Consider the following 16,922-nt stretch of genomic DNA (forward strand, 5'->3'; position numbering starts at 1 on the left):
GTCTAATTGCCTTATCACCAGGTCTGAAGAAGAGAACAAATTTTGCATGTTTTCATCTGATCTTCAAATAGTGTGTGTGTGTCTATCCGTCCTGTTCCAACCCGTACTCCCTACAATTCCCAGAGTAAACAGAGTTGGCCAAATTGCTTATCACATCAAAGATGTTTGCCACTAACAATGACAACCTGAAGTCAGTCCTTAGATCCCGTGGTAAAAGGAGAAAATGAAGTTCTGAAGGTTGTTATCTGACTTCCACCTGTGTGTAGTGTGCAGACACTCATAATAGCAATAGTAATAAATTAAAAATTTAAAAATAGAATCAGAGGCATTAAAAATCAGATTGTTAATCTCAGGTTAATCTGTAAATTTAGTATAATTCCAGTTCTTTTTTGTTGTTGTTTGAGAGAGAGTCACTTTACATAGCCCTGGCTGGCCTAGGGCTTCCTCTGCTTGCCTTGTGCTGGGGTTAAAGGTTTGTGTCACCACTGCCTGACTGCCAGTTTATGTTTTGTTTTGTTTATTTTTTATGTTTTTTTTATTTAAATTAGAAAAAAATCTTGCTTCACATGTCAATCCCAGCTCCCTCTTCCTCCCCTCCTCCCCCACCCCCCACCAACCTCCACAACCCCCCCCCCAGTTTATTTATTTTTAAGACTTATTTTGTATGTGAGGTTGTGGCAGTCCATGGAGGCCAGAAATAGGCATCAGTACCCCTGGAGCTGGAGTTTCAGGCAGTTATCCTTTTGATGTGGGTGCTTAGAACTGAGCACCAGTCTTCTCTAAGAGCAGCAAATGCTTCTTAACCACTGAGCCATCTCTCCAACCAGGCTCTAGTTCATCCTTTTTAGTTTGTTTGATTAATTATTATGAATTAGAGGTTTTTAATATGCAACCTGAATATCGGTCAGGTAATCCATGGATGGTCTTTAGGTTTCTCTGTGTGACATTTGGTAAATTCTGTGGGCCATAAATATATTTATTTGAGGTGAACTCATTTTAATAAAATTTTCAAGAGTCAAAAAATGTAAAAACAAAAACTACTTTTATAAAATTTCAAGTGGTTTGTGGTTTTAAAATTTTCTTTTAGGCTGGTGGACCACCTAAGAAAGGCAAAACAACTGCACCAGGAAGTTCAGCAGCTACTGGAACAAAGAATAAGAAAGGATTGGAGACCAAAGAAATAGTGGAGCCAGAACTCTCAGTGAGTATTAGACATTAAAAACCATAGAAAGTTAAGGCCCTGAAGGGAATTGGAGGTCTTCTATGGATGAATTCTTTAACATAAAGTAAATTGATCTCTACTGATAGATACTTCCTTGAACAGGATTTCCTTTATGGAAGAAGACTCAGATGCTGTACAGTGCCTGTAGGGTTATTTTAATTTGGCTAGGTAACTTTTATATTCATGCCATTTGGTTCCTTAGTAGTTTCTCATTTTGACATTGCCATCTTACAGATTGAAGTATGTGAAGAAAAGGCATCAGCTGTTCTTCCTCCAACCTGTATTCAGCTTCTAGACAGTAGCAACTGGAAGGAAAGGCTAGCCTGTATAGAAGAATTCCAAAAGGTATATGTACAAGGTTGAAATAGAGTGTAAAATTTATATTATGTGGAAACAAAGAATGTCCTGAATTAAGCATTTGTCTTAATTGATGTGTTCATAGTATAAACTTAAGATGAGGTTGGGCTTTTTTGTTGTTCTGTAACTGTTTAGTAGTTATCTTTCAACACCCTCATTCTGACTTCTCTAAGCTTGAAACTTACTACTTTTCAAGAAAATTAGGCTCTTATTGTTAATGATAAGGCTTAGATGAACTTTTAAGTTGTTATTAAATGTAATAAGCAAATAGGGGTTGCCACTTAAATTAGACAATCTTTGTCTATTTCTATACTTACTCCCTTGTCATCATGATTTATTGATGGAAAACACATATATATTGGTATAAGGAACTGTCCAAACTTTTGAAATTATATTAGAGATCTTCAGAGGAACAGAATGTATAAAATGTCTATCCGTGTGTCTGTGTGTGCGCGTTCATGCACACACACACACACAGAGGAGATGTATTAGAGTAGTTTATTAGCTGTGATCCAGCTAGTCCAACCATGATGAACTACTAATTGAAAGTCCAGGAACCTAGTTCAATCCATGAGGTTGGCTGTCTTAGCATTTCTTCAATATATGATGGAATCTCAATAAAAATAGGCTCTAATGCTAGTGAAGAATGAATATGACAGTGAGAATGAGGGCAAGAAGGAATGATGCATGATAGCTCATTTTAGCATGTATTGTGATTATGAGTCTATGAGGGAGATGGAGAAAAAGAACAAAGCTTCCATCTTCTATGTCCTTTGTATAGGTTGTCAGCAGAATGTGTGGCCCACATTAAATAAAGGTAGACAGTCCCACCTCAAAAGATCTGGATTAAAGGATGTCTTCCCACTGTAAATGATTTAAGAACAATCCTTCACACTAATTAGTGAGATGCTGTCTCAAACTAGCAACAACAAAAGAATTTAAACCAGGTGTACACCTTTAATCTCTGCACTGGGGGTGGGGGGAGTGGGACACAGAAGCAGGTGGATCTCTTTGAGTTTGAGGTCAGCCTGGTATACATAGTATGCTTCAGGACAGCCATACCTATGTAGAGAGACCTTGTTTCAACAAAAAAAAAGAAAGAAAAGAAAAATCTTTCACAGATGTGCACAGCCTCTTGGGTTTTAGTTAATTCCAGATATTGTCAAATTGACAACTGAGAATTGTCAGCACAGAAATGATGCATGATAGCTCATTTTAAAATATATTGTGATTGAGTCTATGAGAGAGATGGAGAAAAAGGAATGTGAAATTTGAGACAGGAACCTTTTAGCCCTCCATCTTCCACTCCTATAGTTTCGACTGAACTTGTGTGTCTTTGAAATTTAATATTAACCGGGTGGTGGTACACGCCTTTAGTCCAGCACTTGGGGGGCAGAGGCAGGCAGATCTCTGTGAGTTTGAAGCTAGCCTGTTATACAAAGTGAGTTCCAGGACAGCTGGGGATGTTACACAGAGAAACCCTGTCTCAAAAAAACAAAACAAATCTAATATTAAATTTCTACCTTACTTTACTGTTTTTAGGAAAATCAAGTAAGACAAAGTATGTATAAGTAGATAATAGCACACACTGGGCAAATGAAAAAATTTATGAATTCCTAAAATGTGAATTTGTAAGCAATAACCATGTACTTGACTTTAGGGTCTACTCTTCACTTTGAATTATAACCCTCTCACTTTCTTGTCTTACTTTATTTATAGGCTGTTGAACTAATGGAGCGAACTGAAATGCCATGCCAGGCATTAGTGAGGATGTTAGCTAAAAAACCTGGATGGAAAGAAACTAATTTTCAGGTATCTTTAAAGATATACATTTAATGTCTTTTATTTAAATGATATCTGTCATCTCAATCTATAAGAGGGCCTGTGTAATTAGGAGTTTAACAGTATTATTACTCTTAAAAATGAATGTAGGGAGATGTTTAGATAACTGATACACACGAGGCATAGTATCACATGGTTCTTTAAGTGGTTGGGAGGCAGATGTTGGATCTCTGTAGTTGGAGGCCAGCCTACTCTACATAGTGAGTTAGGACAGCCAGAGCTACATAGTGAGACCCTGTCAGGAAAAATCAAGGAAGAAAAGACAAATGATACATGGGTAAAAGATGCCCTGAACTTGGTCCTCAGAACCTATGGTAGAAGAAAGCTGATTCCCAAAAGTTGTCCCACATATGCTCCATGACACATACACACCCACACTTATACATACATAGTAGTAATTTTAAAAAAGTTTTTAAAGTGATACAGGGCCAGGTGTTGGTGGTGCACACCTTTAATTCCAGCACTCAGGAGACAGAGGCAGGTAGATCTCTGTGAGTTTGAGACTAGCCTGGTCTACGGAGTGAGTTCCAGGACAGCCTCCAAAGCCACAGAGAAACCCTGTCTTAAAAAAAAACCAAAAAAATAAATATAAGTAAAAGAGAACGTGATACAGGATTTATCACTAAGTGTACATATAATAATCTTAGAATGTATTTGTTTAATTTTTGGCATCTTGTTAGTCCCGTGTTTGCTACTCTGTCTATCCTCTCCTTCTTTTCTCTCTATGTTCCTTAGTTCCCTCCTTCTCTGTTACTACATTAGTATCTTCACAGAAGCTGAATAGATAGGTTAAAGAATGCCTGATTTTAGCCAATATTCTTCTATATTAGATCCATAGCAAGGGATTTATTGTGTATGTGTATGTATACATTTATATATTTTCATGTACAGATGGAAGGTAGAAACCAATCTTAGATGTCATTTCTTAGGATCTATCATCTATCTACTTGGCTTTTTAGATGAGGTCTCTGAGACCTGGGTCTCACTGAATAGGCTAGGGTATCTGGCTAGCAAACACATGCCTTTGTCTCCCCATCATAAGCATTCACTACTACACCTGGCTGTTTACATGGATACTTGGAATTAAACTCATGTTCTCATTTTGTGCAATTAGCAGTTTCCTAGGAACTGAGGCATTTCTCTGACCCTGTTTATTTTTTGAGATAGGCGCTTATCGTGTGCCTCAGACTGGCATTGAAAACTGTCCCCTTCCTCAGTTTCTTAAGTCTTTCAATTATATTCACCACCACATGTGTCTTAACAAAAAAAATTATTTATGTGAATGTATTTTATAACTACTTTGTTAAGCCTGTATAATTCAGTTGTCTAAATTTTTGATTGTCATTTAGTATGCTTGCAGATATCACATCTTCAGGTTGCTACATGGGTTGGTAACTGAAGATCATTGACTCCCTGATAATGTTCTGATATTTATCCTTGCTCAGGTGATGCAGATGAAGCTTCACATAGTTGCTTTGATCGCCCAGAAGGGAAATTTTTCTAAAACTTCTGCTCAGATTGTATTAGATGGCCTTGTAGACAAGATAGGAGATGTTAAATGTGGGAACAATGCAAAAGAGGCTATGACAGCAATAGCTGAAGCATGTATGTTGCCATGGACAGCTGAACAGGTTAGTTCCACAGAGCTCTTTACTTACATTGTCCCAATTTTTTCCCAAATTTTAATTTAGGCCTACCAATTCCAGTTAATTCTTAGGTAAAGTTGTTTTATGCTGTGGGTCTTATTTATTTGTTTATTTGTTTTTGGTGTTGTCTTTGGGACAGGTCTCATTATGGTATCCTGCAACTTACTATAGAAGATGACATTAATTACATTGTAATTCAAAATCATCAGTAAATGAAAAGTTTCCAACAGCAATGCTTTTAAAACTGTTATTTCTGAGGCTAAAGAGATGGCTCAGTTGTTAAGAGTACTGACTGTTCTTCCAGAGGACCCAGGTTCAGTTCCTAGCACCCACATGTCAGCTCATAGCTGTCTGTTAACATCCTCATATAGATGTACATGCGTGCAAAAAATAAAATAAAAACATAAAAATACCCAGCAGTCGGGAGGCAAAGAGGTAGGTAGATCTCTTTGGGTTCGAGGCCAGCATCGACTATACAGCGAGTGCTAGGATAGGCTCCAAATCTTCACAGAGAAATCCTCTCTCCCAAACCAAAACCAAACAAACAAAACCATAAAAATAAATCGTTAAAAAAAAAACCATCATTTTGTTTTTTAGGGTAAATTAAATCTTTTGATCATAGGTCCATATAATTAACACCTGAAAAATCATATTTGGTACTATATGCCTTAGAATCATAATTTATTTCTGTAAGAAATATGAGAGAAAATAGAGATCTGATACGGTGTTTTCGATTGTTTTAGGTGATGTCAATGGCCTTCTCACAAAAGAATCCCAAGAATCAGTCAGAAACTCTAAATTGGTTATCAAATGCAATAAAAGAATTTGGTTTTTCTGGGTAAGTCAGGGGAAAAAAGTGGAATATAGTTAAATATTTTACCAAGTCTTTGGTTTTCATTTGTTTTTACTATCTCTGCTAATTTCTGAAGAACTAGAATTGGGTCGTCTAATTTACATAAAAGAAAAGCACGTTTGTTCTGAAAGGTCTTCGTTGACTTATATTGTACATTTTGATATACATTTTGATATCTAGTAAAAAAAGAGTTTGTATATATTTTTAAGTGTTCATATAAATGGTTTCTGTGTGTGTGTGTGTACACTAACACATTTAAGGATTATTTAGGTTGTATGTGTCTGTCTTGTGGGATGTGCAGTGGCATATAATATGCCACGAAATACATGTGACAATCTGAAGACAGCTTTGGGGAATTAGTCTGTCCTTCCACTGTGTGAGTTCTGGGAACTCAAACTCTAATCCTTAGGCTTGGTGGTAGAGGCCTTAGCTAAGGCATTTAGCTGTCCCCTATGTCCTGCCTATCTAGAGGTTCTGGGGAAGACCTTCAACATACTAACTACTAGCCCAATGCTCCAAAGAAGGGTCTCTTAAGTTATTTTTTTTTCCTTAAATGTTAGTAACTGTCACACAGTAAAGCTTTTTTTCCTTAATTATTATTAGCTGTTGAAAAGCTAGTTTCAAGTATTTCTAGTCAGATACTTTTCAAAAATTCATAGTTGTTTAGTGCCTGAAAGGGCTCTTTTTTGGATTAAATGCTGTCAGAATTGCTACAATAAAATTTTTTAGTTGCTTAAACACTCTGCCATTTTTATATTAACATAGTTGTTCATTATTTTTTAATTACATTTAGACCTACTAATTAAACTTCTTTTGTGGGGAGTTGGGTGTGTGTGCACATTCATGTGTGCATGCCACAGGATGTATATAAGGTCAGACAATAACTTGCAGAAATTGGTTCTTTCCTTCTACCATGTGACTGCTTAGTTTTAAAGTCATGTCACCAACCTTGATAGCAAGCACATTTACCCTTCAAGCCATCTCACTGGGGACACAGCTGTTCTTTTTGTTGACTTGGGTAGTCTTAGATTCCTGGAAATATTTAAGCCTCCTGCTGTAGCTTTCTGTCCTGGAACTGTCAGTGTTTGCTAGTTATCCAGGACCTTTTTGAGCAGTTTTCATACAGCAGTGTGTTGTCTTTGCTCTATAGATGAAGACATTAAAAGTACGGAAAGCCAAGGCTTGAATCCAGACATTCTGGGTCAAGGAAAAGAGTTTAGATGCTATATTGTATTGCTTTCTCTGTGCCTTGTTTTGGAATATTTGTTTACTTGATATACCTACCACTTATTAGCTTATAAAATGCTACAACAAGGGCCAGGAATGATGGCACACATCTTTAATACCAGCAACACGAAAGACAGGCAGAGAAAGGCAGATTGCTGTGAGTTCAAGGGCAACTACATAGTGAGACCCTGTCTCAAAAATAAACAAAAAAATACTGACTAGTATATGCTTCTCCGAGTATAGCTAAAGTAAAATGTGATTAGAGAGTGGTAGAAAATAAGACGGGCAAAAGAAAGGGAGCAAGACATCTGGAGCCTCAGTATATAAAATACATTGGGAAAAAAAAATTTAAGCAGGGCAAGAATGCAATTTGCTGGTAAAATACTTGCCTAGCATGCATGAGGTTCTGGGTTTATTTCTCAGGACTGCCAAAATTTTGATATAGAAAACTTTGGCAGAAGAGTATCTGACTGAAGTCAAAGGTAGATAGTAAAACATAGGGAGTCTACTTAATATGTTGTTCAAATAATGCTGTCAAGAAATAGTTGTTTGCAAGCCAGTCAATGGTAGCACATGCATTTAATTCCAGCACTGGGTAGGCAGAGGCAAGCAGATCTCTGTGAGTTCAAGGCCAGCCTGATCCCTGAGTTCCAGGACAGCCAAGGCTACACAGAGAAAGCCTGTCTGGAAAAAAAAATTACAGAAGTATTCTATGCTTAGGATATATTTTGAAAATAGAACTAAATAGGATATTGAATCAGAATGGAGTCAAGGATGGTCTGAAATGCTGGAAGACTTAAATGTAGGTCTGAAATGAGTTACAGAAGACTAAAGGCACAAGTTTGGGAATAAGTGTGTATGTAGGATGTCTGCTAGACATAGAAATTGAAATGTGACCAAGGCAGATGTGTACATGAATCTGGAATTCTGGAGTTTAATACTGGATGTAGGGTACCAATATAATAAGATGGTTTAGCAAGTAAGTCCTGATGATTTGAGTTTAGTCCTTGGAACCCATATAAAGGTAGAAGAACAGCTCTGCTTCTCTGGCCTGGAAAGATGACTCAGCAGTTAAAGAGCACTCAGTGTCCTTCCAGAGGACCAAGTTTAAAGAGTAGATTTTGGAGTCTTCATTAAGCATAGTAGGGTTAATCAGCATATAGATAGTATTTAAAAGCTCACTTTAAATTTAGCAAAGAGGATACCTGAAGACTCATTCAATGGGAACCAATCCTTAAGTCTGATTTTATAAGCTCTTAAATATTTTGAAGATTTCATTTGTTTACTATTAGTTCTCAATGCTTTGTTTTTTTTCTAGGTTGAATGTCAAAGCTTTCATTAGCAATGTGAAGACTGCTCTCGCTGCAACAAATCCAGTGAGTACACTCCAGCATGCGTGGAAGCATTATAACCACTTTTGTGATTCTGCTCTGGTTTAGAAAGTTCTTAATGTTTTCTCTGGCAGGCTGTGAGGACTTCTGCCATTACCTTGCTTGGTGTGATGTTTCTATATGTTGGTCCTTCTTTGAGAATGTTCTTTGAGGATGAAAAGCCTGCCCTCCTATCCCAGATAGACGCAGAATTTGAAAAGGTAAAGGTTCTAAAAATGGTACAATCTATGGGTAGTCGTGAGAATTTCACATTAGTTAAAACTGAATTTTTAACCAGGTTTAATGGCATGCATACACATGTAATTCAAACACTTTGAGCTTGGAAGATCATGAATTATTTCAGAATTAGTCTAGGCTAGGCTATAACAACATTGAAGGTCAGCTCCAGCTACCTTGTCTGGAAAAGTAAGACTCTTGTCTGAAAAAAAAACAAGCAAAACCAGAACCTAAGTTTCCAGGACAGCCAGAGCAAACTACACACAGAGAAACAGAGCCTACAGAGATAACTACTAGTTAAGAGCTCTTCCAGAAGACCCAAGCTATTATTTTATCCATTTATTTATTTATTTTTATTTTTTTTAGTTTTTTGGTTTTTTGAGACAGGGTTTCTCTGTGGCTTTGGAACTCACAGTGATCTGCCTGCCTCTGCCTCCTGAGTGCTGGGATTAAAGGCATGCTCCACCACCACCCTTTTCTAGAGTGGCTGCTTTTCAGACTGAACATGGTAAATGTTCACAGCTTGCTTTTGTTTTGGGGATAGAAATCAAAAGACAACTTAGTGATTGATAAGTCAAGTTCTAGTAGTTTTCCATAAAAATAACTTGCTGTTTTTTTCTCAAAATTAGAATCTAGCTAGCAATTAAAGTATGTTTAATATTATACTGTATGTAAATTTTTTATGAGTTAGGAATGAAGTTCAGTGGTTGAACACTTGCTAGCATGCATTAAGGTCCTGGAGTCTATCTCAAGCATAGCTACAAACAAAAAGAAGTATTATAAAAGAAAGAAACATTTTTTCTTTTCAATTATTTATTTATTTATTTATTTGTATGAGTGCTCTATCTACCTGTATGCCTTTATTCCAGAAGGAGAGTATCATAATCCACTGTAGATGGTTGTGAGCTACCATGTAGTTGCTGGGAATCAATCTTAGGACCTCTAGACGACCAGCCAGTGCTCTTAACCTCTAAGCCAGCTCTTCAGCCCTAGAATGAGAACATTTTACATTAAGTACCTTCTCTAGAGTATTTACTGTCATTCTTCAAGTTCATTAGTTTTATTCCTTTTATGTAGATGCAGGGACAAAGCCCACCCGCTCCAACCAGAGGAATTTCTAAGAACAGTACAAGTGGTGCAGATGAAGTAGAAGATGGAGATGAACCAGATGATGGGGGCAATGATGTTGTTGATCTTTTGCCAAGGATAGAGATCAGGTAGGTTTTACCCTAAGAAATTGTTTTTTTTTTTTTCTTTATACTGTTTCAGAGTTTGGGTTTAGACCTCATATGAAAACTCACTAGGTGTAGAGAAGGCTGGCCTCAAACTCAAGAGATCCTCCTGCTTTTGCCTCTAGGATGCTAGGATTAAAAGTGTGTGCCAACAAGCCCCCCAGCTGTTTGTTTGTTTGCTTTGTTTTGGCTTTTTGGGGGAGCAGGGAGACAGGGTTTCACTGTATAATACAGACTGGCCTTGACCCCACTGTCCTCCTGTCTTAGCTTCCTAAGTGCTAATATTTTAATTGTGCACTAGTGTATCCAAATTCATTATACTAAAATCCTAACCTTTTAATTTAGTATAGAGAATTTTGGTGACATTTGCTTTGAGAGTCTAGAATTAAAATTATGCCTTCTGTTTTTCAGTGACAAAATTACTTCAGAGTTGGTGTCTAAAATTGGTGACAAGAATTGGAAGATCAGAAAAGAAGGCTTAGATGAAGTGGCAGGTATTATCAATGAAGCAAAATTTATCCAACCAAATATAGGTGAACTTCCAACTGCCTTGAAGGGTCGGCTCAATGATTCAAATAAAATCTTGGTACGTGAACCATGTGTCTTTTCGCTTTCTTACCCTCCTCTGCTGCTATAGAAGGTTCGTTTTCGTTGTGATTTTCACTAGCAAAAATGAGTGATTGTGTTATATGCTTTAAGCTCCAAAAAGATTCCTTATATTTCTTAAAGGTGTCTCAAGGTTATACAAATTTAGTAATTAAATTCTATTAAATATCAGAATTTATTTTTACAGAAGTCTAATACTAAATATTTTTGTGTGAAACTATTTTAATTTTAATATATGTAAATATGCCTATTCATACTTTTTTGTTTGTGTTTTAAAATCGAGATTCACTATGTAATTCAGGATGGCCTTGAACTCATTATGTCTCCTAAGATACTTTCAAACTCCAGGCAGTTCTTCTGTATCAAGCCCTCCCAGTATTGGGATTATAGACATGCATCATCATGCTTTGTTTAACTTCTAGCTTTAAAAAAAAGTAATTACTGACTTCATGTGCCTATAGCACAAAGAGAGATGCTCTCTCAGCCTGGACTCTTAGGGGAGTGCCTTGAACCTACCAAGAGTAAAATGACAGACTCTAGATATCCCCTATGTGGAAGGATTTGGCAATAGGGTGGGAGGGAGAGGGGGAAGGGGAGTGCGGGAAGAGGGGAGGGAGAGGGAACTGGGATTGACATGTAAAACAAGCTATTTAAAATTAAAATAAAAAATGATAAAAAAAAAGTAATTACTTACGTGTATTTGGATGGAAGGTAGTGCATATAGAGGTCAGAGAACAGCTTGCAGGTCTCAGTTCTCTCCTACCACACCAAAGTTCTGGGACTGAACTCAAATTGTCAGCCATGATGGCAGGTGTCTTTACCTACCATTTCATCTTTGATGGCCCTAATTTCTGTATTTTAATTGTTGTTTTTTATGTCAATATCTTTTAAACTATAGAATAAAATTCTAGTACTATAGTTTTTTTGAAAGATTGTTATTTTTTGCCAAGCATGGTAGAGCCTGCCTTTAGTCCTAGCACTCAGGAGACAGAGGCCAGTAAGACTTCTGATTTTCAGGCCACTCTGGCTTGCCAGGGTTACATAGTAAGAGCCTATCTCAAAAAAAAAAAAAAAAAGTGTATATGTGTTTTAAGTATGCACACAAGTGCAGTGCCCAATATGAGGCTAAAAAATTATTCATAATCCTATTAGGTTTGTCTTACAGTACTATGGTATTGCTATATATTAAGTAGTTCAGAGGCTTATAACAGCATTTGATTACAGTTTGAACCTGTGTTGGCTCTTTCTACCTCAGGTCCAGCAGACATTGAATATCCTTCAGCAACTGGCGGTAGCCATGGGTCCAAATATCAAGCAACATGTAAAGAACTTAGGCATACCTATCATTACTGTCCTTGGCGATAGCAAGGTAAATATCTTCACACCATACTTCCATTCTGTAATAAGTCAGCCATATTCTTGTGTTAAAGGAAATTCTCTGCTTTAGAGTATAGGTAAGAAGATTATAATATTAGAAGAAAAATATTCAACATGCTTCACTTCCAGGCAGAATTTATGTGATAACTAGATGTATAATTATTTAAGTTTGTGATCCTTAAATAGCTATGTCTTCTAGGTTTAGTTTATGAAATTTCTTTGTTACAGAATTTTAATAATTGATATATTTGATTAATTAGTTGAAACACTTTTATTTCTGCTTGTTTTATATAACATACATTCAGTAAATTATTGCTATTAAGGATTATGACATCATTAAGGTTTTCTTTTGTTTTGGGTATTTTTTGTTTTGTTTTGTATTTTTGTTCTTGAGACAGGGTTTCTTTATGTATCACTGGCTGTCCTGGAATGCTCAGTGTAGACCAGGCTCACCTTAAGTTCAAGAGAGTCTCCTGCCTCTGTGTCCCAAGTGCTGGGTTAAAAGTGTGTGTCACCACACCTGGCTTAAAAGTTCTGAGATAATGAGTAAGTCTATGAAATTTGGATGTTGAAGTGATTTTCTATATCCTTCCCACTCCTGAACTACTATAGCATGCTTTTCTTTAGTAACAATAGTGACAATATTAGAGGTCATTGAAGTATCATTGAAGGTTGCAAGTGTTTTGATTTTTGCTTTTTTTATTTAGCCCTATGCTAAATATTTTAATGTCCCTTTACTTTTGTGTATTCACTTAATTTGAGAAATTGCATTTATTTTTTAATTCATAAGTATTTCTTTTCTATGATTACAAGAATTAGCTTAATCCTTAACAATTTGAAGTCCTTAACAGAATTCCATTCTTTATCAGATAGCGACATAAAAGCTTCCATAGATTTAGAAAGCAAAATATGTTTATTATTCTTCCATACTATTTGCCCAGATTAACCTGGAGGTTGTACATGATTTTAAATCCCAACACTTGGAGGCAGAGGCAGGCCTGGTCTACACAGTCAGTTCCAGGACAGTCAAAGCTACACAGAGAAACCCTGTCTTAGAAAAAAAAATTTGCCTAAATTATTATTTTACCTAACAGTGTGTAGGATTTTTCTTCTTCCAACTTTGTGTTCTTTATTTCTACCTTCTTTTGAAACCTTTAGTACAACCATAGCACTAGTTTCTGTTTCAGAGAAGATGGTTCAAGTATGTACATGGGATGTTAGAAGAAACATCCACTTGTTCACCCCTCCCTCTAAACCGTACTTGATATTTTTGCCCCATTCTGTTCTCACTTCAGAACAACGTTCGAGCTGCTGCCCTAGCAACTGTGAATGCTTGGGCAGAACAGACTGGCATGAAGGAATGGCTGGAGGGAGAAGATCTTTCTGAAGAACTCAAGAAAGAAAATCCTTTCTTGAGGCAAGAGGTTAGTACAATAAGTAAATTGTGTATTTTACTCATACCTTTTATCTTTTTAGATGGCCTCCGTAATAACTATGTATTTGTGTTTAAAACATACCTTTTTGAGGGGAGGCAGGTAGTTCGAGACAGGATCTCTCTATGTGGCCATGGCTGTCCTGGAACTCACTATGTAGACCAGACTGGCTTTGAACTCAAGTGTTCTGCTTGCCTCTGCCCTGCTGGGATTAAAGGTATGTGCCACCATGTCCAGCTTAACAAACCTTATTTTAAAGCCAAAAATGGTAAGTACTCCTAGTACTTAAGAAGCTAAGGCAAGGGGGATCAGCTTGTTCTACATAATGAATTCCAGGCTAACTTGGCTTACTACATGAGAACCTGTTTCCAGAAAAATAAACTAAAGCATAAACTTTATGCTTACTTTATTTACTTTGTGTAAGTAAATAAAGATGATGCCAAATTGCCAGCACTTTCTGTGTTCTGTTTTTTAAATTCCTTCTCTGGGTGGGTGGATGGGTGTACATGTAGAGGCCAGCAGTCACTCTCATTCTCCCATCTTTTTGTTTGATTTTGCTCTCATTAGAATTTCAGATTGTGGGAGGAATTGAGATTTGATATTGCTGTGTAGACTTTACTATCCTGGAGCTAGATGTATAGACCAGCTGGCCTCAAACTCATGCAGAATTCACCAGTTCCTGCTTCCTGAATGCTAGGACTGAAGGCTTTTTCCATTCCTATTACTAAAGAAGAAAATAATTCAATCTCTGAAACTAATAAAAATCATTAAGCATGACATTAATAATAGTAATTATTCACTTACAGTGTTTGACTAATCTTTTTTTCTTTTGGCAGCTTCTGGGCTGGCTGGCTGAGAAACTCCCTACCCTGCGTTCGACTCCCACAGACCTTATCCTTTGTATTCCTCATCTGTATTCTTGTCTAGAAGATCGAAATGGAGATGTACGAAAGAAGGCCCAAGATGCTTTGCCATTTTTTATGATGCATTTAGGATATGAAAAAATGGCCAAGGCTACTGGGAAATTAAAGGTACTCGTTCTTGTGGCTAACATTGTTAAAAGCTATTATGAAAATATTAAACATTATTTTATATAAGCAGAGGATCATACAACCTACCATGGGACTCAATCTGATTTTTTTTTTTTCTTCCTGAGACAGGGTTTCTCTGTATATATAGCCCTGGCTGTCCTAACTCACTCTGTAGACCAGGCTATCCTGGAACACACAAAGATCCACCTACCTCTGCCTCCTGAGTGCTGTGATTAAAGGTGTGCGCCACTACTGACCACTCAGCTCAATCTGAAATCCTTCTTTGTTGTTTTTGTTTTTTGAGGTAGGGTTTCTCTGTGTAACAGCTCTCGCTGTTCTAGAACTTGGATTTGTAGACCAGGGTGGCCTTGAACTCTGCACAATGGAATTAAAGGGAAGTGCTACCACTGTCCAGCTTCAGTCTGAAATTCTAATGAGAGCAAAAATAAAAATTTTAGCAGTGTAGATCTAAGAGTCTGATGACTTATAGGAATGCAAATTATTACCTTCTAGAATGGTAGTTACTCGAATGTGACTTCATAATGTGTGCTACTTTTGTGCTTTGTGCTTACTCCTGAACTTCATTGGTAAATCAAAAGTAGGAGCTCAGGTATTTATTTGGTAGCAGACCTGTTAGTAATCTTAGTATGAATGTATCATATGTCAACTTTGATTTGCTTTGTCTTTATAGCCAACTTCTAAAGATCAAGTACTGGCCATGCTAGAAAAGGCCAAAGCTAACATGCCATCAAAGCCTGCTGCACCTGCTAAGACAATGTCCAAACCAATGGGAGGGTCAGCTCCAGCAAAATCCCAGCCTACACCAGGTACTAACTTTGAAAATGACTTGAAGGAACTCAGAACACAGCCAGCCTGTTACTCTTTTCATTTAATTTCCTCACCTCCTCCTCTAGACATTTAGGGTCCATGCTAAAGGTGTGGTGATCTGTTTTATGTGCCATGAAGATAATTTGGATTATTTGGTAGTTTGATGTCTAGTTTCTTAAGTTTTTTGTATATTTTGGAGATGAGCCTTCTGTCAGATGTTGGGTTGGTGAAGATCTTTTCTCATTGTGTAGGGAGCCATTTTGTCTTTTGACTGTTCTTTGCTTTAGAGAAGCTTCTCAGTTTCAAGAGGTACCATTTATTAATTGTTAGTCTCAGTTTCTGTGCTACTGGTGTTCTATTTATGAAGAGGTCTCCTGTGCTTATGTGTTCAAATGTATATCCCACTTCCTCTTCTATGAGGTTCATTCAGTGTGGATGGATTCATATTGAGGTCTTTGATACATTTGGACTTGAGTTTTGTGCATGGTGATAAGTATGGATCTATTTGCATTCTTGTACATGTTGACAGCCAGTTATACCAGCACCATTTGTTGAATATGTTTCCTTTTTTCCATTTTATATTTTTAGCTTCTGTCAAAAATTGGTGTTCATAGGTGTGTGAGTTGATAATTAGGGTCTTCAATTCAATTCCATTGGTCCACCTGTCTGTTTTTAGGCCAATACCAAACTGTTTATGTTACTATAGCTCTATAGTAGAGCTTGAAGTCAGGGATGCTGATGTCCCCAGATGATTCTTTATTGTACAGGATTGTTTTGGTTATTCTGGGTTTTTTTGTTTTTCCATATGAAGTATTGTTCTTTCAAGGTCTGTGAAGAATTGTGCTGGGATTTTGATTGCATTGAATCTGTAGTTTACTTTTGGTAGGATTGCCATTTTTACTATGTTGATCCTACCTATTCAAGAGCATGGAAAATCTTTCCATTTTCTGCTATCTTTAATTTCTTTAAAGACTTGAAGTTCTTGTTATACAGGTCTTTCACTTTGTTTGGTTAGAGTTACCCCAAGATATTTTATATTATTTGTGGCTATTGTAAAGGGTGATGTTTCTCTGATTTCCTTCTTAGCCCGTTTGTCATCTGTATATAGGAGGGCTACTGATTTTTTTTAGTTGATCTTCTATCCTGCTGCATTATTGAAGGTGTTTATCAGTTGTAGGAGTTTGCTGGTAGAATTTTGGGGGTCACTTATGTAAACTATCATCAGCAAATAGCGAGAGAGTTTGGCTTCTTTTCCATTTTGTAACTCCTTTGTTGTCTTATTGCTCTAACTAGAACTTCGAGTACTATATTGAATATATATGGAGAGAGTGGACAACCTTGTCTTGTTCCTGATTGCAATGGGATTGCTTTGAGTTTCTCTCCCTTTAGTTTGAGGTTGGCTGTTGGGTTATTGTATATTGCCTTTATTATGTATTGGTATGTTCCTTGTATCCCTATTCTCTCCAAGACCTTTATCATGAAGGGGTATTGAATTTTATCAAAGGCTTTTTCAGCATCTGGTGAGATGATCATGTGGGGTTTTTTTTGTTTGTTTTTTTATATGGTGGATTACTTTGATGGATTTTCATATATTTAACCATCCCTGCATCTGTGGAATGAATCCTACTTGGTCATGGTGGATGATTTTTCTAATGTGTTTT

The 16,922-nt window shown here is 36.9% G+C and overlaps 1 protein-coding gene across 5 annotated transcripts in view; it reads left to right on the forward strand.

Moving 5' to 3' along the window:
* Ckap5 (cytoskeleton associated protein 5) overlaps positions 1-16,922 on the forward strand; it is a 94,478-nt gene that overhangs the window by 51,304 nt on the left and 26,252 nt on the right. For all 5 annotated transcript variants that reach the window (XM_040745823.1, XM_040745827.1, XM_040745825.1 and 2 more), the window contains exons 14-26: positions 1,088-1,201; positions 1,457-1,567; positions 3,299-3,391; positions 4,867-5,052; positions 5,811-5,905; positions 8,466-8,523; positions 8,613-8,738; positions 9,832-9,971; positions 10,398-10,572; positions 11,848-11,961; positions 13,265-13,393; positions 14,239-14,433; positions 15,125-15,260. In XM_040745823.1, coding sequence (XP_040601757.1) covers positions 1,088-1,201; positions 1,457-1,567; positions 3,299-3,391; positions 4,867-5,052; positions 5,811-5,905; positions 8,466-8,523; positions 8,613-8,738; positions 9,832-9,971; positions 10,398-10,572; positions 11,848-11,961; positions 13,265-13,393; positions 14,239-14,433; positions 15,125-15,260 — 1,672 coding nt within the window. The remainder of the gene's footprint in view (positions 1-1,087; positions 1,202-1,456; positions 1,568-3,298; positions 3,392-4,866; positions 5,053-5,810; positions 5,906-8,465; positions 8,524-8,612; positions 8,739-9,831; positions 9,972-10,397; positions 10,573-11,847; positions 11,962-13,264; positions 13,394-14,238; positions 14,434-15,124; positions 15,261-16,922) is intronic.

This window comes from Mesocricetus auratus, unplaced genomic scaffold (assembly GCF_017639785.1).
Source record: "Mesocricetus auratus isolate SY011 unplaced genomic scaffold, BCM_Maur_2.0 Super-Scaffold_100004, whole genome shotgun sequence".
NCBI classification, from domain to species: Eukaryota; Metazoa; Chordata; class Mammalia; order Rodentia; family Cricetidae; genus Mesocricetus; species Mesocricetus auratus.